The following is a 26,210-nucleotide window of genomic DNA, read 5'->3' as shown; positions in this document are numbered from 1 at the left end:
ATTCTGCTGTCAGGCTGATTTATGGAGGAGACGTCAGCTTCGCTCGCACCTTCTGCTGCAAACAGGCGGCTCGTACAGATCGCCGCGGCGACGACCCGGCAGAGCGCCGTTAGCGCTCGCTACTTTATTAACGCACCAAACACCTCCCTGCCTTTTCAGAGACACCTTTTCAGGAGGCGAAGCCGCAGGTGATACCGGCGCCCTGCAGCCAACGCAGACGCACAGGTGTTGCTGCTCAAACCGCCCCCCCGCCGTGCACAGGGGGGGTCACCGCTAACCTTGACAGGGGCGCCGCCGCCGCGCCCTTGTGGACTCCGCCGAGGGACACGTCACCTTATTAATTTAATAATTGGACTTTTCTTCTCCCAAGTTTTGTCTTTGGACTCCTCTGGCCTGGGGGGGCGCCGGGACCCCCCCAGGCCCAAAGCTTTGATAACTTTGAACGCCTGCAGCTACCGGGGGAGCGGCGAGCCAAAGGTCTGGGTCCAACTTTGTTTTTATCCTTTCAGGACTTTTAAACAGCCGAGACCTTAAAACTGGTCTGGGGAGCCGCTGCAGCAGGAGGAACTGCCCCCCCCCCGCCGTTGAGCCTCAGACGTCGGCTCAATCCGAGGCGACATTCGCTGACAACGCCGTCGCCAGGGAAGTTCGTCCCTCATCTGACCTCCGACCCCGCCTGCTCGGGAGCTTCCCGCCAGTCACATCGAGCAGCCGTCAGTGGAGACGGGTCCGGCTGCAGGTTTCACAGCCACAGACGGCTGAAGGGGGGGGGGGGGGGTCAGAGGTCCACGTCACACCCTCACGTGGGGTCAAAGCAACCCCCCCCCGACCCCTCAGGCCACCACTCGTCCCAGTCCAACCAGTCCAACAGGGGTCATCATTTCCACGTGCGCATTAATGGCGCCACAGGTTCCAACAGCACATTAAACAGGTTAGAGCTAAAGTCTGGTGCAGCCAACTTCCTGTTTGTCCCGACGGTGCCAGCTGTTGACCAGCCGACGTTCCCGAGGAGACCGTGGCCGGCGTGACAGGAAGAGAGCGGCGGATGGTGGAGGGATTCAGGCCCACGTTCCTCACGTGCGCGATATTGCTGTCAGCGCCATGACTCCCCCTTCCAATTTCAGATGTGACGCCTGGCGGGGAAGAACAGAAGCGGTGTGTGTGTGTGTGTGTGTGTGTGTTTGTGTTGGGGGGGGTTTAGCAATTTTCCATCAAATTGCTAAAAGAAGGGAGTCGCCGCCTGTGCCATCATCGAGTCACTGGACCCGTGAGCTAGCAGTTAGCGGCGCCCGTCATTCCCCCCGAGTCCAGGTCAACGTTCTCTGAAACAACCACGACACCGACAGCAGAGGGCGCCAAAAACCGCCGGATCAGCGGCTCCATCTTCCAAAACGCCCGGAGAAGCGAAAACAGTGGCTGCCTCCGCCTGTCAGGACCCCTGGTGGGCGGCACCGTCGGCTCCCGTCAGGCACGCGGCGCTGACGGGAGCCGACGGCAGAGTTAACGCCGTAAACAGATTTGATTAGCGACCAATGAGAAGGGGCCCCGCTGGCCCGGTCACGTGGCACCTTGAGGGAGTCTTGTCCTTTTGAAATTGATATTAATGATTTAATGGCCTCTTTCTAGGTTAGCTGAGTGGCTAAATGTAGCAACCAACCAGAGCAGCGTTGCCACGACGATCCACGATGATGCAACCTCACGCAAAACAAGCCGCAGCGCTGAGCTAGCACGTCAGCGGCCGTCCACCTGTCTGCCTGCCTACACGTCAGAAGACGGCCAGGGGACGCGGTCAGGACGCGTGTCACAGCCGAGCATTGTGGGAAAGCTGACTTCATAACAACAAGTAGGAGCGTCAGCAACGGCGCCGAGTCCTTCAGTCCCAGATGATGCCGACGACTCCACCGGCCTTCTCGCCGCCTTTCTTCCTCCCAAACATCATCTTTAGCCATCAGGGGCTAAATGGCGCCCGTTTATCTGGCCTTAAACAGAGAGAGTGGGCTTGTTTAGGCCGCCGCCCCTGAAATCTCTGTTAAACGCCGCGATTATTGAACGGCGTCTGACGTCTCCTGCTTAATAAACGGCCGCTGTAACAGGCGTCATTACAGGCCGCTCCTTTCCTTAAACAATGCGCGCGTGTCGCCATTGTGCAGAGATATTTATATATTTTTTTCCTTTTGTGCGAGCAGACGCTCCATTTTCTCCATTTACAGCAGAGATCCGGCTATTTTCTGTCGGATTAACGCCGACTCTGATCCACGTCCTCGCCGCCGCTCCTCAAAGACCACCTTCTTGTGTTTCAGTCTGGTCTTTGCGACCTTCCCCCCCCCCGGCCTCTGTGAGTGTGTGGCGCTGGAGCGGGGCTCAGTGGTGGTGGGGGGGGGGGATCACAGGGGGCTCATCCCCGGATTAAATTACCTTTCTGCTCCGAGTCTTCGGGGCCGTGCTAACGGGGGTCAGGGGGGCTTAGGTAGCAGGACGGGTTCCTCCTCACCCCTACAGTCACACGCTGTGGATGTCAGGAGGCGGAGCCAAAGTCCGACCACACAAACGGGGGGGGGGGGCAGGATGCGATCTCGGAGTTGCCAGAGCTTTTATGTAGCCGCCCGGGGTGGAAAACAGCTGCGTGGTTCAAACGGGAATCCTGCAGCTGTTGCATTTCTTCGTAAATAAACACGCAGCCGCAGCATTTCTGAGGCAGGACCCGACGTCTTCATCCTGCCAGTGGTCACGACACCTTTGAGCAACGTCAGGCTCTGATAGCACACGGCTAAGCTAATCTGAATCACTGTTCAGGAGTCTGAGCTAGCCCGCTGCTAGCTAAAAGCTCAGCTTATTCTGGTGTTGCATGGATGAATCGGGCTACCAGCCCAGAGACTAGCGCTGTAGCGACCGATGACGACATTAGCTTTAAGGCCGCCCCGACATTTTGTGAGCATTTTGGGTGGAAACAGACAAGACACAAACGACACGGTAAGGAAAATGCTAACAGCTACTGCTTCACAGCATTTCTACTGCAGCCTGCAGGGGGCGCACTCACGTGCAAAGTTAAATCGACACTCCCACCACTAGATGCTGCTACATCCCACTGACTACGTCGTTGCTCGTCCCGATGCTAAGGGCTTAGCATCCGTCTGACCCGCTGGCTCGGCGCAAAGCCGACCTGCGACCTCGTGTCCAGACTGGGAATGTTTCCCAGAGGAACCAGCAGAGCGGAGCGCGCATCTGTCGGGCAACTGGTGGAGGGTTAGCTGGTTACCGTGTAACCGACACCGGGGTATTTATACCAAACAGCCGCGGCTCTCGCACCAGCTGCGGGGCATTCCACTGACACGGCCACTTTTGCTTCAGAGGACCCGAAGCGGTGCGACCCAGGAAGGTCCGGGGGTCCGGAGAACCGTGGAACCTTCTGTTCTGTGTGTGCCGCAGATGTTCTGGCACCAGTGGTGCAGCAGCAGCAGCAGAGACCCGTTTTAGATCCAGTCACCAGCACCAGCAGCATCATGAGGCAACATGTTTGCTCAGGAATGAAAGTGCCTCGAACGCATCACCACCTGAGACCCGAGAGAGGGGTGATGGGCTCCTCGCGCGCAGCCCGAAATTAATCCACTTTCTCGTGTTTAACTTTAATCTGCGAGGCAAACCTTCTCAGATTAGTCAAAGCGGGATGAAGACGGGTCCGTTTTCACTGGAATTCTGGGATTATGGACACAAAGGAGGAAGCTGACGCCTGTGAACGCATCACGATCCGGACTCTTGAGCCAACGCAACTTTTATTCGAAGTTTCTGACAGCAGAAACGCGCATTCAGCGTCTTTAATCCCGCACATTAACCCGGGACTGTGCGTGAGAGCAGGCTCGCAGGTGCGCGCTTTGCGTCACCCCGCCGAACTCCGCATGTTCGGTGCGTTTACCTGACGGTGCCTCCATGCTGTCCGCCCAGACGCGCACGCCCAGAACCAGAACCAGCACCAGCGCTGCCGGGAACATGTTGGCTGTGGCGGGGAAGTAAAGTCCAGTCACGCCGAGAAAATCCTCCGACAAACTCCAGCAGCAGCTGCGGGACCGGCCAGAAGTTGTGTTCGGGGCTCCATCCGCCGCCTGCTGCTCTCCGCAGCCCGCACAGGGAGCATCTGAGCTCCGGCTGAAGCGCTCCAGAAGAGACCCCCGCACCGGCGCCCACCCCCTCACCAACGGCTCTGCCACTTTTAACACTGCGCGACTCACGGGAGGAAGGCGGGTCTGCGGCGCCTCCATGTGGCCGGGAGAGGAACTGCACCGCCGCCGCCGAGCCGCTTTGGGTTCGAGGGGCAAATTTATCCTCCCGGTCCCAGTAAAAACAGTTTATCCCCTAACTGAGCAAAACTGGTCCATTTATCCCGTCTCCCCCACTATAAACAGCCTCTCTGGTCCACTCTAACCAGTCCATCCAGCCTCTCTGGTCCACTCTAACCAGTCCTTTCAGCCTCTCTGGTCCACTCTAACCAGTCCATCCAGCCTCTCTGGTCCACTCTAACCAGTCCTTTCAGCCTCTCTGGTCCACTCTAACCAGTCCATCCAGCCTCTCTGGTCCACTCTAACCAGTCCTTTCAGCTCTTTACCCCAGTGGAACCAGTTGGGACTCTGGTTAGCATTTAAGCCTCGACAATAGAAACATCAATGTGTGTTTGGTTTGAGTCACTTCCTCATGGACCCTTTAGGATTTAGAATCTCTATCGCAGATTATTGAACCAAAGAAAATTCTGAGGAGTAAAGAGGGAAATTAAAGGAGCTCATGAAATGAGGACGATAGAAGCGAGTCGAGAGTCATGTCAAGCTCGTAATGAACCGTGTCGCGGCTCCTGCGTGCCCTTATCAATAGCCTGTGGGCTAACATTACAGCTACTGGTGCTAGCAACCTCCGCTGCACATTCCACTGTTGCTCTTTTCTAGTTCTATCAAAGATCGTGTTTAGCTCAAGCTAACAATGCTAAGCTATGAGGAATGCACAGTAAGCATAAAGGCCTTTGCAGAGGAAGACCAGGTGTGATTAAATCTATTCCAACATTAACAGATATTTATTGAGACCAGGAAGCGTCTCATCCCATCATGTGACTGTTCTGGCCGAAAGAAATTAAATAAAAGCACGTTAGCATTGGGAGAGCAGCCATCAACCTTCAGCGTCAGCTGGAAATGCAGTTTTCCCAGGATTTAAATCTGAAACTGTTCCGTCATTTCCATGACCTTTGCCCCCCCTCCGGTGGGAGGCGTCACCCTCTGGTGGCCAGCTCCTCCGTATACCTGTTATATTTGTGTGGTGGCCCGCTCAAATATGCTGCTCAGCGCTGGACTACCGGCTGCTTCTGAGGCTGGAAGAGCAGGACCGGGGCTCTTTATCACCCCACACCTATGAAATATTGATTCTGTAGCTTCCGGGCTTTTAACTCACATCTGCAAGATATTTATTTCTGTGCTTGCGCACGTGTGTGTGTGTGTGTGTGTGTGTGTGTTGGAGGGGGGCACGGCTTCATTTGCTCTGCTGTAATAATTCAAGTGAACTTCTCAACTACCGGCAGAATTGATGTTTGGCGTCCACGTGGCCCACAGAGCTAACGGCCCTTCTGCGTTTATGCTAACGGCGAGCTCGTAAAGGCCGTTTACAGCACGCCACGTGACCCGCTACTGTAGCCGCATAAAATCTGCTGCGTTTAACATCGCCAGTGATTAAACTGGGTGGTAATAAAGGCGTCAGCGTTTTGGGGTTTTGTGGCCTCCTCTGGTTTTGACTCCTCGGGCAGCAGATCAGATGTTGCTGCACAGCTGGACCGCGGCCCTGCAGGACCGTACAGACGGAGGACGCCGCACCTGTACCGCCTTCTCCTTCCTTCCGCCGCCGGAGGTCACGGAGGCCGTTCTCCACGTTGCTTCATTAAAGCAGTCGTTTCGCTCTAAATGAGGATCAGAGCTCCAAACTAAATCTTCAAAAACACTAAAAAAAGAACAGAATAAACCTGTAAAATGTAGCATAAATGAATCAGGAGAACTTCCGGTTGTTGGTGTGGTTCCAGGCCGACTGGACAGAGACGTCAGCTGAGGTCTCTGAGGAGGTCTCTGTTGTCTCCTCATCTCTCCTGGACTCCTCGTATCTACCGGGAATCGCTGATATTTGTGTTATTTTATTCTTTGTGCGTGTGATAAAAGGTCCCTCCACCTTCCTGACTCGTTGCTGATGAAACAAACGGAACTTTAAAGACCATAACTGTGTGTGTGTGTGTGTGTGTGTGTGTGTGTGTGTGTGTGTGTGTGTGTTGGAGGGGGGGGCGCGGCATAACTGTCTGTTTGACCTCCTCGAGCGTCAAACGATACAAACCACAACTCCGGTGGCTAAATGAGATCAAGCTAGCGGCAGAAACGGCAGCGAGCACATCGGCCAGACGTAAACAAGTGCATCAAGGTTCAAAACGTTTCAAAGAGCTCCGAGGAGACGGGAGGAAGATCAGCCTCCGGCGCCGAAACACCATCAGAACCCAGATTCTGAAAGCTCGTGGACGCCGTTGAACTGGAGAATACGACGATGCTCCGAACAATCAGAACAAAGGTAACGCAAAGATTTACCAAAGGAAGTTAGGAAACAGAGCAAAACTCAGTTTTCTGCTTTAGCCAACGAAGGCGTATAAACGTCAGAGGAATTTGACATCAAACATGTCGTGGAAGCTCCTCCCCGCGGCGGCGCTGCCTTTAGGTGGTGTCTCGTGGCCAGAGGTTCCATTCCCACATTTTCCAATAAACCGGACTGTAATCAACGCTGGTCGGGGGGGGGGGGCTGAATAAACACTCGTGTTTCCAGGTTAATGCGTTTAATTACTGCAATTACAAACATGCTCACACAGCGCTGACGCTAATGTGGTGGCGGCTAGACATCAAAGGGCGAAAGCAGCAGATCAAAGCACAGAGCTGGTTGGTCGGCGTTGTGGTTTCCTCTCAAACAGCCACAGAACAGACGGTGATCTCATGATGGGGGGGGGGGGGGGGTCTGGTTGTTTCCCTTTACTTTCTTAGCTTTTTGCTCGCGTCGGCCTGAAGTCGCGTTGTTATGCGATGCATGGCGTCCACGCCAGGATGCGGCGGGTGAGAAATGTGCCGTCACCGTGCCCTCAAAGAGCACTCCTCTTGGAAATAATAGCCGAGTGCACGGTCGTTCTTGGGTCCGTATATCAACCAGAACTGCGGTTTGTCCTAGCGCGACGCGTATTATACAGCTACTCATCACTGTTAACGGAGTTTAATGTGGTTTCGGGCTCCGAGTCCATTTTTTCACAAAGAGAAGCAACATCCAGCAGTAAATCCTGCAGAAAAAGATCTTTTCTTCCCAAAGAAACGCAAATTGGTGTCTGTCGTGGAGCTGGCGTGCTGTCGGTTTAAGCCCCGCCCCCAAACCGGCGTTCAGTCGTTGTTGTTTTTTTAAACAAAAAAAGAGATTAAAGCAAAAATAAACTGCAACCTGTTGGGCGAGCAGCCAGCAGCTCAGTGAATAACGACAGAAGTGAAGCTTTTATTTGGAACGAGAAAGTAATTATTTATCGGAGGACGAACGCTAACGGCCAAAGCTCGTCCAAGCGACGGCGCAGCGGCCGGAGGCGGCGGTAAGTGCGTTCTTGGCAACATAAACATAATAAACGCAGGTGAGTGAAGATCGGCGGGTTTTAGGTTCCTGCTCTCGGGCAGATTTAAAGCAACTGTTCGGAAACAGGATCAGCCTTAAAAATGAGCAGCGTTGAGGACTCGATGTTTCTTTGTAGGCAGCCGATTCCAGTTCCTGGTTCTGGGATGCGTCACGTCTCTGGAAAACTCTTCGGTTGTAACGAACGCTAAAGAGGTCGAGCTGAACCGAACCGACGTGTGAAGAGACGGAAGTCGTCTCAGATGGGGGTAAATTGTGTCCATAAAGCCGACTGTCCGTCATTGGAAGGAACTTTTCCATTTAACCAGGATTTTGAAACTCTCCGACGTACTCGGACGTCCCTACTACGTCTGTACTTTCGCTGGTCGAGGTGAAATGCATTGTGGGATACCCAGCTGTCCCCAGCTGTGATGCATACTTCCTAAAATGGGCGGGGCTAGTACTCTTCTGGGAAACTTTGAGCGTACTTGTCAGTAATTTAGGTGGACTTCCCAGAATTCCTCAGGGCTGCGTGCCAGTGAGCTGCTGCGAGTGTGTTCGGAAAACTTTATCGACTTCATGGACTCAATGCCTTTGGAAGAAGGTTCTAGTCAAGTTCCTGGTAATTGAAGTTCCTGGGAATACAGGTGGGAGAGGCGCTTTCACGACCGCTCCTCCTCCATGTTTTCCTCCCTACGACAGCAGAACCACGTTTGCGGATCGTTAAAAGTTCGGATTCAGGAACACAACTAGAGATTAGCGATCTCTGAAGAAGTGGAACCTTTGAAAACTCCATTATTAACGCCAACTTTGGTGCATCGTTAGGTTAACGATGAAATAACAACGATTACTCTAAACTGCTGCGCTCAGCGAGATCCTTCCGCTTCTTCAAGCCGACTTCCCGATTTCATCAAGACGCGTCAAGAGAAGCGCGAAGCCTCGTTTGTGTTTCGGCCTAATGGCTGCAGATTAACGACGGACCCGTTTCCATTACGCCGGCGGGACCATCGGGCCTGACCCGTGATGTCCGGCCCCCTGGGCAGCAGTTCTGACTCCCTCATGTCTCTGTTGCGCCACCACGGATGAATGAACGAATGAATGTTGCTGCTCCTGCCGAGGGAAAGAGAAGGCAATTTGTTTCCTAGCGCAGCCACAACGGGGTTACCTGATACCGAAGTGGGCGAGGCTGGATCCAGGGTCCTGACACCTTAGCGCTCCGGCACGCTTGTTTGAGTAGCATCCGGACAAAGGAATGACACGTGCAAGGACGGGCTGAAGGAAGCGGCGAATGTTGCCTGATAGCTGCTACGACGGCCCAAAACTGAAGCGTCCAGGCGGCGTTAGCGCCTTTCAAGGCGGAGTGCTGATCACATCGCCCAACTGCTCCAAAAAAACGCCGGGCAACAGCGACCGCGGGGCCGCCGAGGCCGAACATGTCGCGCGTCGGAATGCGAACGGGGCGTCGGCCTGTCAGCCCGGAGAAGCGTCTCTCTGCGGCCGGGCCGACACATGTCAGCCTTTGTTTTCATAAGCGGAGCGGCGGGCTGTCGACATTAGCCCGGAGCGGCGCTTTCAATCCCCCCCCGTCTGTCAGACACAGGAGCCTCCTGAAAGTTTACCGCCGCCACTGTCTCACGCGCACGCCACCACTCCCGGGAAACTTGGACGTGAGAGCCTTTAAATGTCAGATGTTCACCTCAATCATCCACAGACGAGGATCAGCAGCTTAAAAACGCTTTATCCCCGAGGAGACGGCGGATTTTTAGCCACCGCGGCGTGATCTCAGCAGGAGGTAAGGCCGCAGTCCTTCACCTGCTACACTGTGTTTTTTATACCCACCCCCACACACACACACGCGCACACACACACACACGCTGCACTACCACTGGCGTAATTGTGGTGTGAGATGGTACTTTGAGCCGGGGCTGTTCTCATCATCACAGAGCAATTACACGTGCCCCCGGGGGCGCTGATAAAAACACACTGCGAATGAACTCTGCGGTGCGGTGATGGCGGGCGGGGAGGCTACAGCCGGCTCATATTAAACAGACGGGTGGCGGTGAATACAGATGGCTTCCACGCAGACGCACGTACGCTCGGCTCGGCTCGGCGGCGCCGCGCCGGGACACCTGCTGACCTGTGAAAGCAGCCGGCCCCCACCTCCCTCGCCTCATTACGGGGGCCAGCCGGGTCCATCCAGCGCCACGGCTAAAAACATCGGCCCCCGACGACGGCGCCTCCGTTTCCGTCGGGCTCTTCGCGGAGCGCCACGTTCCTCCACAGGCGTGTGACGCGCTTCACACACGCGCTTTCATTAAAACTGGGCTGTAATCGCTAAAGGAAACGGCTTTTCCCGCGCTCGGAAGTGGCACAAATATCCGTATTTGCGGCGCCGCCGTATCTAATCTGCAGAGGAGCAACTCAGTCAAACGGCAATAAAATGATAAGAAAGGCAGAAAGTTCTGCGAGACCTTTTGGCGAGGCTGAGATTTCCACTCCTCCTCTGAAAATATCATCAAAACGCGGCGCCAGGATCGTATATTACACTCTCAGCCTTCAAAACACACTCCGCCTCTTTGACTTGAATTCATCCGGTGCTGCATATCTGCGAGGGTTCCAGTAGTTCCATCTTCTTAATGGCTCCATTTGCTGTAGATTACGTTCCTTTGCCTCATTTATACCCTCAGGACTTCTTGCATCTGGACGTCCTCCAACTGTGGAAACTGCAGCCACAGTTCCCTAAATATTCCTAAATATTGGGCGACGCCGGGGAAATATTGAGCGACCTCTAGGCCCAAAGGTCACGAGAGGTGAACGCCACACCTTGCCCCGGCCTTTAGCGAGGCCCTTTGACCCCGAATGCCCCCCACTGAAGGTGAACCTTGCTTTAGAGTACATTCTATAGGATGCTACTTTCCTCAACCATATAGGACGATTATACGTTACAGGTTTCCCAAACGTGAACAAAGAGATTCTTAATAACAGACACAAGACACATCAAAAGATCTTTTTCTCTTCCTGCTGAAGGACAGAAGCAGAAAACACGGAAACGGGATGGTTAGCATGCAGGCGACGGCCCCTTTTTAAAGACTTCCATGCCCTCGCTCTCTGCCCCCCCACCCACAAGGGTAGAACCGATCGATAGTTCCCCAGCAGCGCTCCAATCAAGGATCCGCGCAGCAGCAGCAGAGTGTCTGTAGTCCTCGTGTCAAAGTCCAGCGGAGAGATCAGGGTGGGATCCACTCCGAATGGAAAATCAGCCCCGGGAACTTTCCAGCATGAGGGAGAACTCTGAGGGAGAACTCCAAACAGAACCACCATCTTCTTTCAAAGGGGTTATCAGGTCATGGAGACCATCGGAGATCTGGAGATCTGCCCCCCCCCCACCCACAAGGGTAGAACCGATCGATAGTTCCCCAGCAGCGCTCCAATCAAGGATCCGCGCAGCAGCAGCAGAGTGTCTGTAGTCCTCGTGTCAAAGTCCAGCGGAGAGATCAGGGTGGGATCCACTCCGAATGGAAAATCAGCCCCAGGAACTTTCCAGCGTGAGGGAGAACTCTGAGGGAGAACTCCAAACAGAACCACCATCTTCTTTCAAAGGGGTTATCAGGTCATGGAGACCATCGGAGATCTGGAGATCTGCCCCCCCACCTCCAGTTATAACACTCATTGATTCGTGATTATAATGCCCCCCTCAAGGGCCTCCAGGAGGTCTTCAAGGACATGACCCAGAGAGGCTAGGCTAAGCTAACTGGTGTCAAAGGGAGCGTCAAGATGTTTCTTACATATATGGATGAAAAGCATCCTTCCGTGGATCTACGCCGGAGATGTGGGAATATACAAACACGGATTCCCGTGTTCTGCTCGTCTTTCTCACTCGTCGATGTTCCCACTTCTGCTGTAGAAGCATCAAGGACCTGCTCTCCTCACCCTCTCCCCCTCAGTCCTTGAACTCCACCCAGACCACCGCCACAGCTCTCCCCCACCTCCCTCTCCTGCCCTCAGGCTCTTTAAAGCCTCTTCTACCGCAGCCTCCAAAGCTGCTCCTTCTCCTCTCTCAAGCTTTATCATTTAAATCCGGTTCACCTGCCGGGTGCTTTTCTGGAGCCTGTTCGCTTCTAAAAGGTTGAATCTGTCATAACTGTGGAGAAGATTGTTGAGGTAAACATCCTGGAGGACGTGGCTCCTGGTTTAGACCCTGTCCTCATTCATTAGCTCCTGGTTTAGACCCTGTCCTCCTCCAGGAGCTCCTGGTGTAGACCCTGTCCTCCTCCAGGAGCTCCTGGTGTAGACCCTGTCCTCATTCATTAGCTCCTGGTTTAGACCCTGTCCTCATCCAGGAGCTCCTGGTGTAGACCCTGTCCTCCTCCAGGAGCTCCTGGTTTAGACCCTGTCCTCATCCAGGAGCTCCTGGTTTAGACCCTGTCCTCATCCAGGAGCTCCTGGTGTAGACCCTGTCCTCCTCCAGGAGCTCCTGGTTTAGACCCTGTCCTCATCCAGGAGCTCCTGGTTTAGACCCTGTCCTCATCCAGGAGCTCCTGGTGTAGACCCTGTCCTCCTCCAGGAGCTCCTGGTTTAGACCCTGTCCTCGTCCAGGAGCTCCTGGTTTAGACCCTGTCCTCCTCCAGGAGCTCCTGGTGTAGACCCTGTCCTCGTCCAGGAGCTCCTGGTTTAGACCCTGTCCTCGTCCAGGAGCTCCTGGTGTAGACCCTGTCCTCGTCCAGGAGCTCCTGGTTTAGACCCTGTCCTCCTCCAGGAGCTCCTGGTTTAGACCCTGTCCTCGTCCAGGAGCTCCTGGTTTAGACCCTGTCCTCATCCAGGAGCTCCTGGTGTAGACCCTGTCCTCGTCCCCGTCGTGGATTAAGCATTCCAAGAGGAGAGTATTTCTGGCAACAAACTACAACAGCTCCTTCCTGTGACTGAAGTATCACTCTGGTGTGAGAGGGTCGATACGACACAAATAACAAACATCGATTCAGGACATTTTTGGGTTATATAAACACCGAAGTGCCCATTTGATACATCCCAAAGGAAATTCCAGCAGTGATCTCCATGTTGTGCCGGTACCTCCAGCTCACGCAGCCTCGTTTTTATGGAAATGTGCACACTCGTGTGCCTCTCAGGTGTTCCGAGTGCATCCGAGTGTGATTACAGAAGAGTGCGGCAGCATCTGAAGGATGGGAGCGAGCGAGCGAGCGGGGGAACAGCCATGATTCCGCAGAGGGACGTGATTTATGGGGAAGCGCAGCTGGGAGAGTCCTGGCTAAAGCCGAGATAAGAGCGGGAAGATAGGACGCTCCTCAGACGGACAGGGGGACAATCCGGCCTCAGCGCATGTAAACAAGAGCGCGGCTATCTGCCCCGGCCTGGCGACAGGTGTAACACCTTTGTCCATCAGACAGGCTCCTGTCCTCGCTCACGGCGGGGGGGCGGGGCTTTCTCCCCTCCCCGCTCCAGTCCAGGCTCAAGAGACGGGATGGCCACGTGTTCCGCAACCGTCGGGGTGAGAAAACAGGTCGACGGGGGTTATTAGGCCTCCGCGCCGCCCCAGTTTTAATAAAAAGGGTCATAAAGGAGGGGGGCAATCCTCTTTGTGTGAGCCACAAACACCAGGAGCTCATCCCGTCAAGGAAGACTGAGCGGAGCGCCGGGAATGATTCAGGTGCCCAAATCCCACCAGCGGCTCCGCTTTTATTGAGGAGGAGGTTTATTGTGTGACAGGCGGAGGTATTGTGAGGGGGGGCGGGGGGGCTGTGCCGAGCTTCACCTGCATAATGGGAAGTGGGAAGGTTGCTTTGATGAAGCGGATCGCCGGTCCCAAAGCAATCCGCCGTAAGACTTGCTGCACATCCCGGATTGTGGAGGATGTATTTCCACAATTTCGGCTATTAGTGCCGCCGCCGCAGGTCCTTGTGTTGTGTAAACAATCGGCGAATGGCGGAGCCAGAAAAGGAGGCGGGATCAAAGAACGCTGACATTTAAGCCACGCTGACGCCAGACTGCTGAGTCAGCGTTTGTGTTGCTGCCGGGAGAAAGTTCCAGGATTAATGTCAACAGCCATCCGTCAGGAACTCCAGCACGTCCCAGCAATAACAGTCAGGAAACCACGGCAACCAGGGTAACCGGGGCAACCAGGGCAAACAGGGCAACCAGGGTAAACAGGGCAACCGGGGCAACCAGGGCAGTTGCAAGAGCAGCGGAAACTGGTTTAGATTTTATACAGAGCCTGGTCATAATCCACTGGTTAAACTGGGACACAGAGGGTAAATGGACTGGTTATAGTGAGAGAGAGAGGGTAAATGGACTGGTTATAGTGGGACAGAGAGGGTAAATGGACTGGTTATAGTGGGAGAGAGAGAGGGTAAATGGACTGGTTATAGTGGGGGAGAGATGGTAAGTGGACTGGTTATAGTGGGGGAGAGAGGGTAAATGGACTGGTTATAGTGGGGGAGAGATGGTAAGTGGACTGGTTATAGTGGGAGAGAGAGAGGGTAAATGGACTGGTTATAGTGGGGGAGAGAGAGGGGGTAAATGGACTGGTTATAGTGGGAGAGAGAGAGGGTAAATGGACTGGTTATAGTGGGAGAGAGAGAGAGGGTAAATGGACTGGTTATAGTGGGGGAGAGATGGTAAATGGACTGGTTATAGTGGGAGAGGAGGAGGTAAATGGACTGGTTATGGTTATAGTGGAGAGAGAGGATAAATGGACTGGTTATAGTGGGAGAGAGAGAGAGGGTAAATGGACTGGTTATAGTGGGAGAGAGAGAGAGGTAAATGGACTGGTTATAGTGGGAGAGAGAGAGGGTAAATGGACTGGTTATAGTGAGAGAGAGAGAGGGTAAATGGACTGGTTATAGTGGGAGAGAGAGGGTAAATGGACTGGTTATAGTGGGAGAGAGAGAGAGGGGTAAATGGACTGGTTTACTGTGTGGAGAGAGGGTAAATGGACTGGTTATAGTGGAGAGAGAGAGAGAGGGTAAATGGACTGGTTATAGTGGAGGGAGAGGGATAAATGGACTGGTTATAGTGGGAGAGAGAGAGGGTAATGGACTGGTTATAGTGGGAGAGAGAGAGAGGGTAAATGGACTGGTTATAGTGGGAGAGAGAGGATAAATGGACTGGTTATAGTGGGAGAGAGAGAGGGTAAATGGACTGGTTATAGTGGGAGAGAGAGAGGGTAAATGGACTGGTTATAGTGGGAGAGAGGATAAATGGACTGGTTATAGTGGGAGAGAGAGAGGGTAAATGGACTGGTTATAGTGGGAGAGAGAGAGGGTAAATGGACTGGTTATAGTGGGAGAGAGAGAGGGTAAATGGACTGTTATAGTGGGAGAGAGAGGGTAAATGGACTGGTTATAGTGGGAGAGAGAGAGAGGGTAAATGGACTGGTTATAGTGGGAGAGAGAGGGTAAATGGACTGGTTATAGTGGGAGAGAGAGAGAGGGTAAATGGACTGGTTATAGTGGGAGAGAGGATAAATGGACTGGTTATAGTGGGAGAGAGAGAGGGTAAATGGACTGGTTATAGTGGGAGAGAGAGAGAGGGTTAAATGGACTGGTTATAGTGGGAGAGAGAGGATAAATGGACTGGTTATATGGGGGAGAGAGAGAGGGTAAATGGACTGGTTATAGTGGGAGAGAGAGAGGGTAAATGGACTGGTTATAGTGGGAGAGAGGATAAATGGACTGGTTATAGTGGGAGAGAGAGAGAGGTAAATGGACTGGTTATAGTGGGAGAGAGAGGGGTAAATGGACTGGTTTTAGTGGGAGAGAGAGAGGGTAAATGGACTGGTTATAGTGGGAGAGAGGATCTCATGTAGGTATTGGATTTAAATATAACTACCGGTAAACACTGAGTTCAACAACTATTCAGCTTCTCGACATCCTTCATCTACGGTATTTTTGCTTCACGCACTTGTGTCTAATCTGCTGTGTGTGTGTGTGTGTGTGTGTGGTGTGTGTGTGTTGTGTGTGTGTGTGTGTGTTCACTCGTGCTGCCTCTTCAGTCAGTTAAAGCTGCTGTCAACAGTTAAACATCCTTCACTCTCCACTCAACAGGTTTTCAAGCTGTTTGTTTTCCAGTTCCTCATTTATTCCCACTAAATTACATTCTTTAGTAGAAATTTTAGGATTTTAGTTCAGCATATTTGCCAGTATCTAACGCTCCACGCGTGTGTGACTATGTGTGTGTGTGACTATGTGTGTGTGTGTGTTGTATAACCCCCCTCCCTCCACCCTGTCCAGCTGTGTCAGGGCCTACAAACGGGCCCCGGTGCAGCGTCAGCATGGATCAGGCTCTGGAGAGCCCCCCCACCCCAGACACCGTCAGATTAACCCCGATCAGCGTCACACACACTCTCCCCCCGCGGTGCTGCGGCCTGTAGCGCCCCCTGCAGGCGAAACACTGACATGACCGCCACATTTGTCTCGCAGAGGTTTAATCCGCTAATAAAACACATTACAAAGTCAGGATTGTAAATACACTCCTTTGTTAAATTAAATGCAGATGGTGGACAGTTGATGTGACCCGGAGCCAAAAGCATAAATAACTGAACCCATATTCGCACCTCAAACACACAGGCGCCTCTTTCAGATCAGCAAACTAATAAATATGACGAGTTTACAATTGTAAAATACAAGAAAAAAGCATTCTGACACGAGGTGTGTGCACTTCTGTTACATATATGGACTCACAGCGACCAGCCAGCAGCCTGCACTTCCTGTCATAGCGAGCTTCAGCAACAGGTGAGCAGAAAGAGGAGAAACTGGGGAAAAAAGGGGAGAAAAGAAGGAAAGAGTGTCTTATGGAAGGAGGAAATTCAGGTTAAGTCTGGAGAGAAGGTGAATAAAACCAAAATGAAAGAAGCAGGAGGATGCAAATGTATAAGATCAGGTCCTAAAAGGACACAGTGCAGCTTAAAGAGTGCAAATAGTCCAGCCTTGCAGAATACTGTCGGTGGTAAAACGCCACTTCCTGCCGTCACCGTGTTCGTGGGGGCTCGAGAGACAGTTCAGACCATCATTTAAAAAATAAATGCATATTTATTTCATACAAAAACAAGGTGCTTCCTTCCTCTCGTCCTCTCGTCTGGGCGAGGACCTGCGGCCTGTCCCAGGTAATGAGACGCGTCTGACTCTCCACTGTTCCCACGACACTTACAGCCGCTGCTCATCAACGTCCGGCGCCATTCGTCACCTCCGAGCTCCTCGGCGTTGCGTTTCCTTCCTCGATTCAATGTTTGAATACGCCCTTTTGTCCCGACTGGGTTGAACTCCAGCCTGTTGTCACGAACTGCCATTATTATAGATGCGAAAAGAAGCGGGGGCCGCTGGCACTGTGTCGCCACGCCTCGTGGTTACCTTAAAAAGCCTTTGCACGTGCGCTCTCGTGCTCGGTGTTGGCCGAGGCCGTGTGTGTGTGGAGCCAGAGTCTGTGTGTATGTACAGTCAGAAGTGCCCGTGAGGCCTCACTGCGTCTCTTTTGCTCTGTGTTCTTCCTGAGAATTTTCTCCTAAAACAACAATCTGTACAGTGGACAGCTGTCCGCTGGCGTCCAGCTGCAGCCCCTGGACCTCCTCCGCTTGCCCCTGCATGTCCCCCGCCCCCTGCCGCCACGGCCACCTCTACGCCGCCCTGGACCACCACGGCGGACTGTTCTGTGGCCGACTCCTCGTTCAGCCGCAGCTCCATCACGCTCGCCCTGCTCCATCGGAGCCGGGTTGATCTCAATGACCGTGTGCTCCTGGCCGCCGTCCACCTCCGCCTGCATCACTTCCTGTTGCACCAGCATGGCGCCGTCGACCACCTGGCCTTCTATGGGCACCACCTCGGCCCCGCCGGCCTGCTGGCTCAGCTGCACCAGCTCCAGGGGGCTCACCATTGTGCTCAGGTGGCTTGAGTCCTGCACGGCGGCGGTACCGACCAGCGTCAGGCCCGAGGACGGGTGCAAGGTGAACGTGTCTGACTTCCCGTCTCCCGTGACCATGTAGCGCGTGAAGACCTGAGACCCGGCGGGGAGCAACGTGACGGCGTTGGGGGTCTGAGCCGTGCGTGGCGATGGGCAGGCCGGCCACAGAGAAGGGCTGGCCGATGGAAGACAGAGAGATGGGGGAGAGGACGGTGAACTGCTGGGGCTGGAGGGAGGCCTGCTGGCCGACAGGGGAGGTCAGGAGGGTGGTGGTGGAGGCGGGTCTCTGGAGGCGGGGGCGCTTGGTCGGCCGCTTGGTGGGAGTTTTGCTTTTGGCGGGCTGGGGGCAGGACGGGGCGACCCGCACCTGTTGCTGCTTCTTCTGTTCTTCTAACTGCACCTCCAGATCTACAGAGAAGACAGAGACCAAGTTAGCGGCCGATTCCCCGGGTGGGGGGGGCTGTCTCCGTCTGTACCCACTGGTCAGCGTGCTGAGCATCTGCTGATGGCTGGGGTCCGTCTGCTGCTTCCTCCTCTCCACGATCTTCTTCACCGAGTCCAGGAGGCCAAAAACCTGAGCGAGGTTACTGAGCACCGCCACCTCTACCAGACAGGAATCTGAGGTCAGTGCGACAATCACTCACAAGGTCATGGAGAGGTCACAGTTTCTGCCCCAGGCAGCAGCCTGGGAGGCACCTCACACACCAAGACACAGAAGTGGAGCGTCAGCCCTGCGGCCTACCTGTGTCCTGTAGGGCGGCGGTCTCCTGGCGCTGCTGCACGCCGTTCAGCATCTCCAGCAGCTCGCTGCTGATGTTGGTCACCACTTCGCCCAGCAGACCCACGTCGGCGATGCCCTTCCAGAAGGTGAGCGTGTCCTCTGCGGGCAGAGACAAATCATTTTCTACCGCGTTAGCGTGGCCTCAGAGGGTCGTCCGCGTCCCTCTCTCACCTGAGATCTCGCTGGACTCCTTCTTGTCCGCAGACTCCGGTGAGCTCCAGTCCAGCTTCCCACTCAGAATGTCTGCCTTGTCCTCCACCGCCGCGCCGCCGTTCCCCTGGACCACCTGAGCTGCGGGTCACAGAGATCACCGTTTCTAACGCCGCCGGAGGTCACACGAGCCGCACGTGCGTCCCCGGCACTCACCTTGAGACGATGTGGGCGTGGCCAGGCCCGTGCCGTCCGGAGGGAAGCGCGTGTTGTTGATGAGAAGGTCGAACTTGGTGCTGCGGCACGTGTTGGTGCAGAGCGTGCTGTGCTGGTAGAAGTCCAGCTGACCCGAATCCATCATTTTCCTGGAGGTCGGAGTTGAGAGGATGAGAGAAAATAACTGGGTTTAAACTGCTCTTCACATCTAGAAATCCACATTTCGGCCCATTTTCATTTCATTTAATAACGGTTTAAACTCAATTTAATGTTTTAGTTTGGACGCTGCGCTAACTTTGCTTGGAAGGTCGTAGCAATGCTTCTCTTTTTTAGTGTTTTGATTGGCGGCTGACCTCAGCATGACTCCGCCCATCCGGATGGCTCTCTTCCAGTCCTTCAGAGTGGCTTTCCCAGAAATGTGAACAAACTGCTTTGGGCTGATCAGCTGGTCTTCGTACTGATGATTAGACAGTTAAAAAAAAAACCTCATCGATACTTTGTCGTGGTATCGCGCCGCTGCTTTGTGGATCGCTACCGACCTTCACACATTTGACGTTGATTCCCGGACACACGAACTTCTTCATGAGCAGCAGAGCCTTGCAGTCCCCGCAGGTGATGGGGCAGCCGATCTCCACGTCGTCTCTGTCCGCCTGACCTGGAAGGTTCCAGAGGCGTCAGAGCACCAGGATGAACTTTGACCTTTGGCTTTTTCTGACCTCTTACCTGCGCTTTCTTCCACGGCAATGATGGCTGCGTCCGTCTCAGTAGATTCATCTCTGGGGAGAAAGCACTGCGTCACGTTTCTGTCGCCTCGTCGAAGGCCGAGGAACAAGTGACTTTTGAAGATCTGATCAGGCGATTACGAACCCAGTGGTGATCGGCTGGAGTTGGAGTATGACCTGCGTCTTACTTGGGTCGTCAGGGTCTCCTTCGCCTTCAGACTTCACCATCACCACCTCCCCCACAGGCACCGCGACCTCCTCGGTGGACGCCATGGGACTCAGAGCTGGAGGGGGGGCGCGTTTGGGTCACAGCCACGCAGGAGCCTGTTCATCTGGCCAAGCAACACTTCCTTTCAGGAATGAATCATGTTAACGTTTGAGTTTAGTCACCTCATCAAATCTATCAGATATCTGGGACTGAAAAAAAGAGAAAAAATTGATTGTAATGTTCATTTTGCTTTAATGAGGTAACTCATATTTGACCTTTATCAGCTTTGCGTCATGATATATCAACGTGTCTCTTTCTCAACTCAATTCTGGTTCATTTAAGATCATTTTCTATTTCCAAAACAAGTAAAATCCAATATAAACATTGATCTCTGTGTTAAAAGGCTGCATTTGAGCATAATATCTGTCATTTAATCCACATAACATTGTTCTTTTTACAGTTTATTAACGGGATTGTGCAGCTTTATGCTACATTTGTTAACACATAAACATATATGAGAATGTGGCCTGAAAATATTGGGTTATTTAAACAGCCAGGCCAGAATATTTGTTCTAATAAAAGAATTATTCAGCTACTTTAGATGTATCAACTTAAATGATTAAAGCACCTTAAAAGTTTAGCATGCTGAAGTTATGCCACTACTACATTTATAAATATAGATACTAGCATTATTTGACCAATAGTAAAAGAATGCCATTTGTAATAACTAATCCAGACACAAATTAATGGGTTAAACTAGAATCTCAGGGTAGTTTTGGTGGCTATTTCAACTTTGTGCACAGATGCTGCACTTTAGCATCAGGAAGCTTCATCTAAAGCAGCATCCCGATGAAGCCCCACTGAGCTAACAGGCTAACGCCCCGATGGTCTCTAGATCGAACACCTAAACGCAAAACTGGACGTTTATCGTGTAACTCCACGCAAAAGCAGAGTTAGCGTTAGCACGGCCGTTAGCTCCCACGGCGCGGGGCAAGAGCCCCCGCTCACGGGTGCGGGGACTAAACCCTGATTCTAAAGTATGCCGTTCTGCGGTGTGTTCGCGACCCGATTCGTGCAGCTCTCAACATTCGCAGCTCCGCACACTTGTGCTCGGCGGAAGCCATTACAGCTAACGCCAGGGCGTGCGGTTGACGCGGGGGCAACCTGGGCAATATCGCCGACGACGCTGCCGGAGACGGCTGAAGCCTCGCGTTTACAGTGTGACGGCTGCGCGCCGCTTGTCTCTGAACCGTACGTCCTTTCGTAACTCTGCATTTTAACTCTCCGCTCCCCCTCAAAATGACGTCTCCCTGTGCGGCGGCACGTACGGCTAACAACGGCGCGGCGACGGCGTTGCCCCTCCATTCTGTGCGAATCGCTCGGCTGAACCCCCCCTCCTCCTCCTCCCTTTACCCGAGCCGCCCTGCCGGAACCACCGTCGTAGAAGCGGCACAAACTGGTGGTTCTAAATAAGAAGGTTTTTTTAAAAAAAAAACAAAAACACAAACCATAAAATACAGCGCGCACTTACCGTTTAATGGAGAGAAACGCGGCGCTAGCGCGCGAGCAGCTACAGCGCATGCGCACTTCCGTCCATATGGCCTGACTTCCTGCTGAGCGGCGCTCGCGGAGCCGCGGGCTGAAAATGGTCTGGATGTTGTTATAAAAACGGTTTTTTATTATACAGACGACATTATACTGCATTATTATACAGTCGGGTCACTTTTGGACTTTCAGACGGGTTGTAACTAGAATAAGTAACTGGAATAGGATGCGTACTGAAGCTCACGCACAGCGCTCCAGCACTATGAGAAGACCTTGAATTTTAATGATTTTATATTGAACATAACGGTTCGGGACGCCGGGACGTGTGATCACCGGCAGCCCCAGTTATAAAAATTGTGCTTCCGAAATCTCTTGATGGCGATTCCGCAGGCGGAGTGATAATCACCACTCCGCCTGTGCTAAGCACAGCAGAAGCCCTTTTTACTGAAGCACCTGAACCTCTCACGGTCTGGCCGAAAACAACATCCTCCTCAGTCAGAGTTTTAAATAATCGCGCTGAATTTCTTCAGCACTGCGATATGTTGCTATTTTACGTTACAGGAGAGGCGATTATTGCTGATAACAATGGGCGCTACTGCGCGTTTGAACACATTTTATCGACTGTTTGAATAGAGAAGTGCCTGACGGGTAACTTGGGGGCGGAGTAAATGACGACTGTAACCAATCAAAGTCGAATTCCAAAACAGACACACAGTTGAACTTCGAATATTACAGATTTTATTGCCTGTCTATAAAGTGTTTTTGTGTTTATAGTATGCCGTCACCCCTGGTAACATTACCCGCTTTGAAAAAATAAAAGTAAAGATTACAATAGAGGCTCACTTTAATGTTGCTGTCGTGACCGGAAGTCCAACCTGTTGTCGCAGCCACCTGATGCATTTCCTCCACCTTGACGTCCAGGTAGACGGATTTGCTGTGAAACTTTAGTTCAACCAACTTGCAATGTTAAAATGGATTAAAACGCAAAACCCTGTCGCGACATTGAGAAAACGAGTGTGATTGAGGAGCCGCCTGGCAGCGTGAGTAGATATTTGTCGAGAAGTGTCTGTTAATGGAGGGAAGAATCGCGATGACAAGCCATCAAATACACGTATCCACAAAGGATCAACGCGCATTGTTTGATAAACGTTAATGTTTCGTCGAAAGGTTCGGAGGAGCGAACCTGCTGTTGTCCTGCCGTTTGTTTATTCATTAGCTAACTGGGTTATACCAAGTGACGTATTGTAAACACCTGCAAAACCGACACGCTTTTTCTTGGTTTGACTATTTAAAGTTTATAAGGTTTTAGGTCGATGCTTTTCAGCGTTTGCCTAAGATTATTCGTCTGTTGGGGGGAGGGTATTTTTGATGCGTGCAGGTTTGTTACCAACGCTGCTTTTTTTGAAGCGGACGAAACCATTTCTGACTGAATTCGGAGTCTAATTGTGGTGTTTTGAGACATATTCGTCGCATCGAAATGGTTTTGCCTTGATTCCTCCTGGCGATGCACTTCAGCACCGCCGTGTTTCGTTTCCGATAGGTTTCTGTTCATCTTTTGACCTTTGAACTCTCCCTGTCCAGTAAACCTGTCCTCATATGTCTCGTCCGTGACTGTTTTACAATAATCCTGCTCACGTGTCATATTCCCATTTCCTCTCTCTTGTCCACGATGAATCTTGTCCAACGCCCCTGCAGACCTTGGAGAGAGAACGCCATGTCTGCTGGCAGCTCTGGCACCCTGAGACGCAGCTCGGGATCCGGCGCCTACAGGCATGGACCCAGCGGGAGCAGCAGCGTGAGGTCGTCCTACGAGGAGCGCTGCGTGGACCCGGTAGAAGACCGGCGCCCAGCCCAGCAGCCCATAACGGTCCATAAACACAAAGCCCAGCTGAAGGACGCAAATGGAAAGGACGCGGAGACAACTGGCTTCATTCCCGGTCCAAGCGAACCCACCTCGACGCAAACCTGCAACCCCTGCGCCTCGCGGAGGAGCTGCAGGACCTTCGTGTGCAGCGTGCTCACCTGTGGCCTCTATAAGGTCTGCCAAAATTCCATCCTCAGGCCGTGCTTGGCGCCGAACGAGAGTTCCCCGGACGAGCCGGAGAAGATAAGCCTCCAAGGAGTGAGTCCACACGACGACCAAGAGGAGGATGCAGCGGACTGGCTGGGGGACGTCTGCATCGGCGGGGTGAAAGTGGAGAGCCCCAGAGAGTACCTGGACGTAGAAACCAGGCCTCCATCACACGTGCGCCCTCTGAGCCACGCGGCACAGCCCAGCCACCCGTCTCTGCACGAGTCCCTGCAGTTCGAAGACTGGGAGGACAGCGAGGAGAACGTGGACTCCCTGATCACCAAAAAGCTGCTGGAGCTCTACTCCGAGTACCAGATCGAGGAGCTGGCCCGGTGCACCTCGGACTCCGTGTTCCTCAACAAGAGCGAGGACATCAACCACCTCATCAACTCGCTGGTGGAGGAGCACAAAATGGGCGAGCAGGAGGCCGAGTGTCGGCTGGTGCGCGGCATCATCCGCATCAGCACGCGGAAGAGCACGAGGAAGAAGCCGGCCGTCAGGAGGGAGAGGACGCTGTCGGACAGCGGCAACGACACCATGAGGGACAGCGACATGGTGTCGTCCAGTAACAACAGTGAGTTTTACCCTTACGCGCATTTACACGTTTCTGTGTGACGATCTGGCATCTTTGCTTCTCTTTGTGTCTTTCAGACGACTCCAAATCAAACCCAAACATCCAAATATCTGAACTGACCTCCTTGGACAAGTGTGCCAGAGAGCTGTGGCGGAACAATGCAGGTATTGGCTCCTATTATCGCTAGTTGACCGATGCTTAATTGTTGGGCCGCGTGTTAGCGGTCGGTGCGCTGCATAATTCTCTGGCGTGGACGCGCAGTCATAACATTTTTGTATCTACGAAATGTTATGACTGCAACATTTGTCTGTTATTCATTGACTTTGAGTCTGGGAGGGACTGATTGAAACACCCGTGTCCTGTTTGCTGAGGTACCGAGAGCAGTTGGGTGTGTGTTCATCAGACACAGGCTGGAAACACTGGTTTAGCCTTCTGCTAGCAGCATACTTCTGCAGTTTGCTTGGAGGAAACAAATTTTCCTTGTTGAAATGTTCCTTTTTAAGCTGTTGGGCACACGACAACACCTGATCAGAGGTGGGACAGTCCAGGGTGGGGGTATGATAAACCTGAGCCCTGATATTCACCATCTCAGAAACAGGCCTGTAACTGGGGTCCTTTGTGCGTCTTGCTGCAGTTTCTCTGTATCCCCTGGTGCTTTGCTGCCCCCTGCAGCACGGCGCAGGTACTTTATTAGCTCACCTGTGCACTTCTTCAGACGCCGTTAACAATTGACCTTCAAACTTCTGGAAATAATCAAAACTTCGACCCTTGATCTGCCTTTAATTGCCTTAAACCTTTACTCTTTTTGATTTTTCTTCCAGGCCGTACTTCCAGCTCCCCGACCTCCTACTCACCCTCTCACACAGAGACTAATTCCTCAGGTGTCCCACTGATCCGCAACTCTGTGCGGACATGATCGCCGCTGCACGGCGCCGAAAGGCCAATTCTGTGCAGGAATCTTCCTCTTTCTGCTTCTTTAAATGTGAAAATTCACATTGTCTGAAGGACTCGGGATCTCAGGGCTCTCTGTGTAATAAACAGATAAACGTGCACCTATTTGAAGAATTGATTATTGATAGCTCCCTCTCTGCCAGCAGATATTGCTGGCAGCTCTTAAGATATTTTATCACTAATAACCGTCCTTGAAGTAATTAGCTGCGCTTATGAAACCTGACCTGATCAGATTATTCTGCTCCTTTTATGTAATGGACCAAGCTTTAAATAATTGTGACTCGGTGGTATTTAGTGCTTTTATATATGTAGTTTTTACATGAATGATTCAAGCTTGACTATCCAAAACTGTTCTGATTTACTGTAAAGTTGTTTTCATAGTAGCAAAAAGTAGCATCTGTGCCTTTTAACTCATCTATAAGACTGCTAAATTAAATATTCAAGCTTGCCCGGACGTGGTTTGAGGTTTTTTTTAAAAATGCTTTTTTGCCGCCCATTTGATTAGCCTAGCATGTGGAACCAGGAGAGACTCGCCCCGGTTCCATCCAAACGCAGTGAAGTGTGTTGGGCAACAGGAAATTGTAGAAATTGAAGAAATTGTAAGATTTTGTCCAGGCTTTTCAGAGGTTTGTGAGAAACCGAATTAGCGCGTAATTATCCAGCTTTAAAGCTTGTGTATTGCTTTGCTTTTAGCAGCTAACGGCCTCCAGATTTGGTGCTAAGCTAAGGGGATGTTAGCAGTAGCGTAATGAATAGGCTTGAAGGTGCAGAATGATTTATTTTAGAACGTTTGCAGGCGATGATGTTTTATTACTGCATTGTGAAATTAAGCTCTTCTGGCGACGAAGGTTGAACCTCTCGTTGGATGATTTGACGTGGCCTCGGATTTAAACGTGTTTCTCTGCAGCTACGATATTAGCTTCCTCATTCTTCTAATTTATGAGCAACATTATCCTAAGCTGACTCGCTAAATTCAACACACATTATAGGATGTTTCGGTGTCCCGGTTTATCTCGTATCACCTCTCTGCCACTTTAGCCACGACCTCAGGGCGCTGATAATGCTTCGGTTTTGATCAGAAAGATAAACTTGACGATTTTAGAAGTGATTAATGTTCTACATGACTTCTTTGTCCATCAGTTGTGTACATTTTGTTGATGAAACCGGTTAAATCGGTCTTGTTTTGTTATACTGATGCCTTAAAAGAGTAAAATAAAATAAATGAAGTGAAATTAAGGGCTTGGTTTTTTGTCTCTTTGCCACATGAGTGAAGCGATAATGAAAAGTTCTATTTGATACATCCAGACTAACCTAACCTGACGCACGCAGCTGTTAAACTTTTCCTCTCCACGTATGAAATGACGTTACTTTGTGGGTGAAAAGCTTGGACTGGTCGGTCTTTTTGAGCTGCAAATAGATCAAAGAGACGACATGAAGACAACAAAGCTGCT

At 52.2% G+C, this 26,210-nt stretch overlaps 3 protein-coding genes and 1 non-coding gene across 14 annotated transcripts in view; 1 reads left to right on the top strand and 3 right to left on the bottom strand.

Moving 5' to 3' along the window:
- The window catches only part of LOC130518183 (receptor-type tyrosine-protein phosphatase U-like), a 72,710-nt gene extending 68,446 nt beyond the window's left edge, over positions 1-4,264 (bottom strand). For all 8 annotated transcript variants that reach the window (XM_057020584.1, XM_057020586.1, XM_057020581.1 and 5 more), the window contains exon 1: positions 3,911-4,264. In XM_057020584.1, coding sequence (XP_056876564.1) covers positions 3,911-4,253 — 343 coding nt within the window. In that variant the 5' untranslated portion in view covers positions 4,254-4,264. The remainder of the gene's footprint in view (positions 1-3,910) is intronic.
- An 11,791-nt stretch (positions 4,265-16,055) lies between these two features.
- On the bottom strand, positions 16,056-20,467 carry LOC130518174 (glucocorticoid modulatory element-binding protein 1-like). The gene is given in 12 exon segments (XM_057020572.1): positions 16,056-17,221; positions 17,256-17,334; positions 17,336-17,694; positions 17,696-17,949; positions 18,022-18,144; positions 18,284-18,421; positions 18,494-18,613; positions 18,689-18,837; positions 19,042-19,145; positions 19,228-19,343; positions 19,412-19,464; positions 19,556-20,467. Coding segments are annotated over 12 exon segments (1,743 nt in total). The 5' UTR covers positions 19,684-20,467; the 3' UTR covers positions 16,056-17,101.
- A 12-nt stretch (positions 20,468-20,479) lies between these two features.
- On the top strand, positions 20,480-25,991 carry kdf1b (keratinocyte differentiation factor 1b). Of its 4 annotated transcripts, none has more exons than XM_057020566.1 (4): positions 20,480-20,869; positions 22,859-23,808; positions 23,886-23,972; positions 24,630-25,991. In XM_057020566.1, the coding sequence occupies exons 1-4, from the start codon at positions 20,658-20,660 to the stop codon at positions 24,722-24,724; spliced, it is 1,344 nt and encodes a 447-aa protein (XP_056876546.1). In that variant the 5' UTR covers positions 20,480-20,657; the 3' UTR covers positions 24,725-25,991. The 4 variants fall into 4 exon arrangements, with proteins under 4 accessions (XP_056876546.1, XP_056876550.1, XP_056876549.1 ...); XM_057020570.1 differs by lacking the exon at positions 20,480-20,869 and adding an exon at positions 21,178-21,266; XM_057020569.1 differs by lacking the exon at positions 20,480-20,869 and adding an exon at positions 21,300-22,084.
- On the bottom strand, positions 21,473-21,606 carry LOC130518837 (U11 spliceosomal RNA). The gene has a single exon (XR_008948150.1). It is a non-coding gene; the product is annotated as a U11 spliceosomal RNA (small nuclear RNA).
- Positions 25,992-26,210: the final 219 nt, after the last annotated feature.

The sequence above is a fragment of the Takifugu flavidus genome, chromosome 21, assembly GCF_003711565.1.
Source record: "Takifugu flavidus isolate HTHZ2018 chromosome 21, ASM371156v2, whole genome shotgun sequence".
NCBI lineage: Eukaryota > Metazoa > Chordata > Actinopteri > Tetraodontiformes > Tetraodontidae > Takifugu > Takifugu flavidus.
Note: the sequence above shows the minus strand (reverse complement) of the source record. Positions and strands in the feature narration are given on the sequence as shown.

Bases quoted from the DNA above. Each gene is read 5' to 3' on its own strand.
- kdf1b (XM_057020566.1), top strand. From the start codon at position 20,658: ATGCCGTTCTGCGGTGTGTTCGCGACCCGATTCGTGCAGCTCTCAACA. The intron at 20,870-22,858 runs GTACGTCCTTTC...ACGCCCCTGCAG, and splicing joins GCGCCGCTTGTCTCTGAACC to ACCTTGGAGAGAGAACGCCA. The intron at 23,809-23,885 runs GTGAGTTTTACC...TGTGTCTTTCAG, and splicing joins GGTGTCGTCCAGTAACAACA to ACGACTCCAAATCAAACCCA.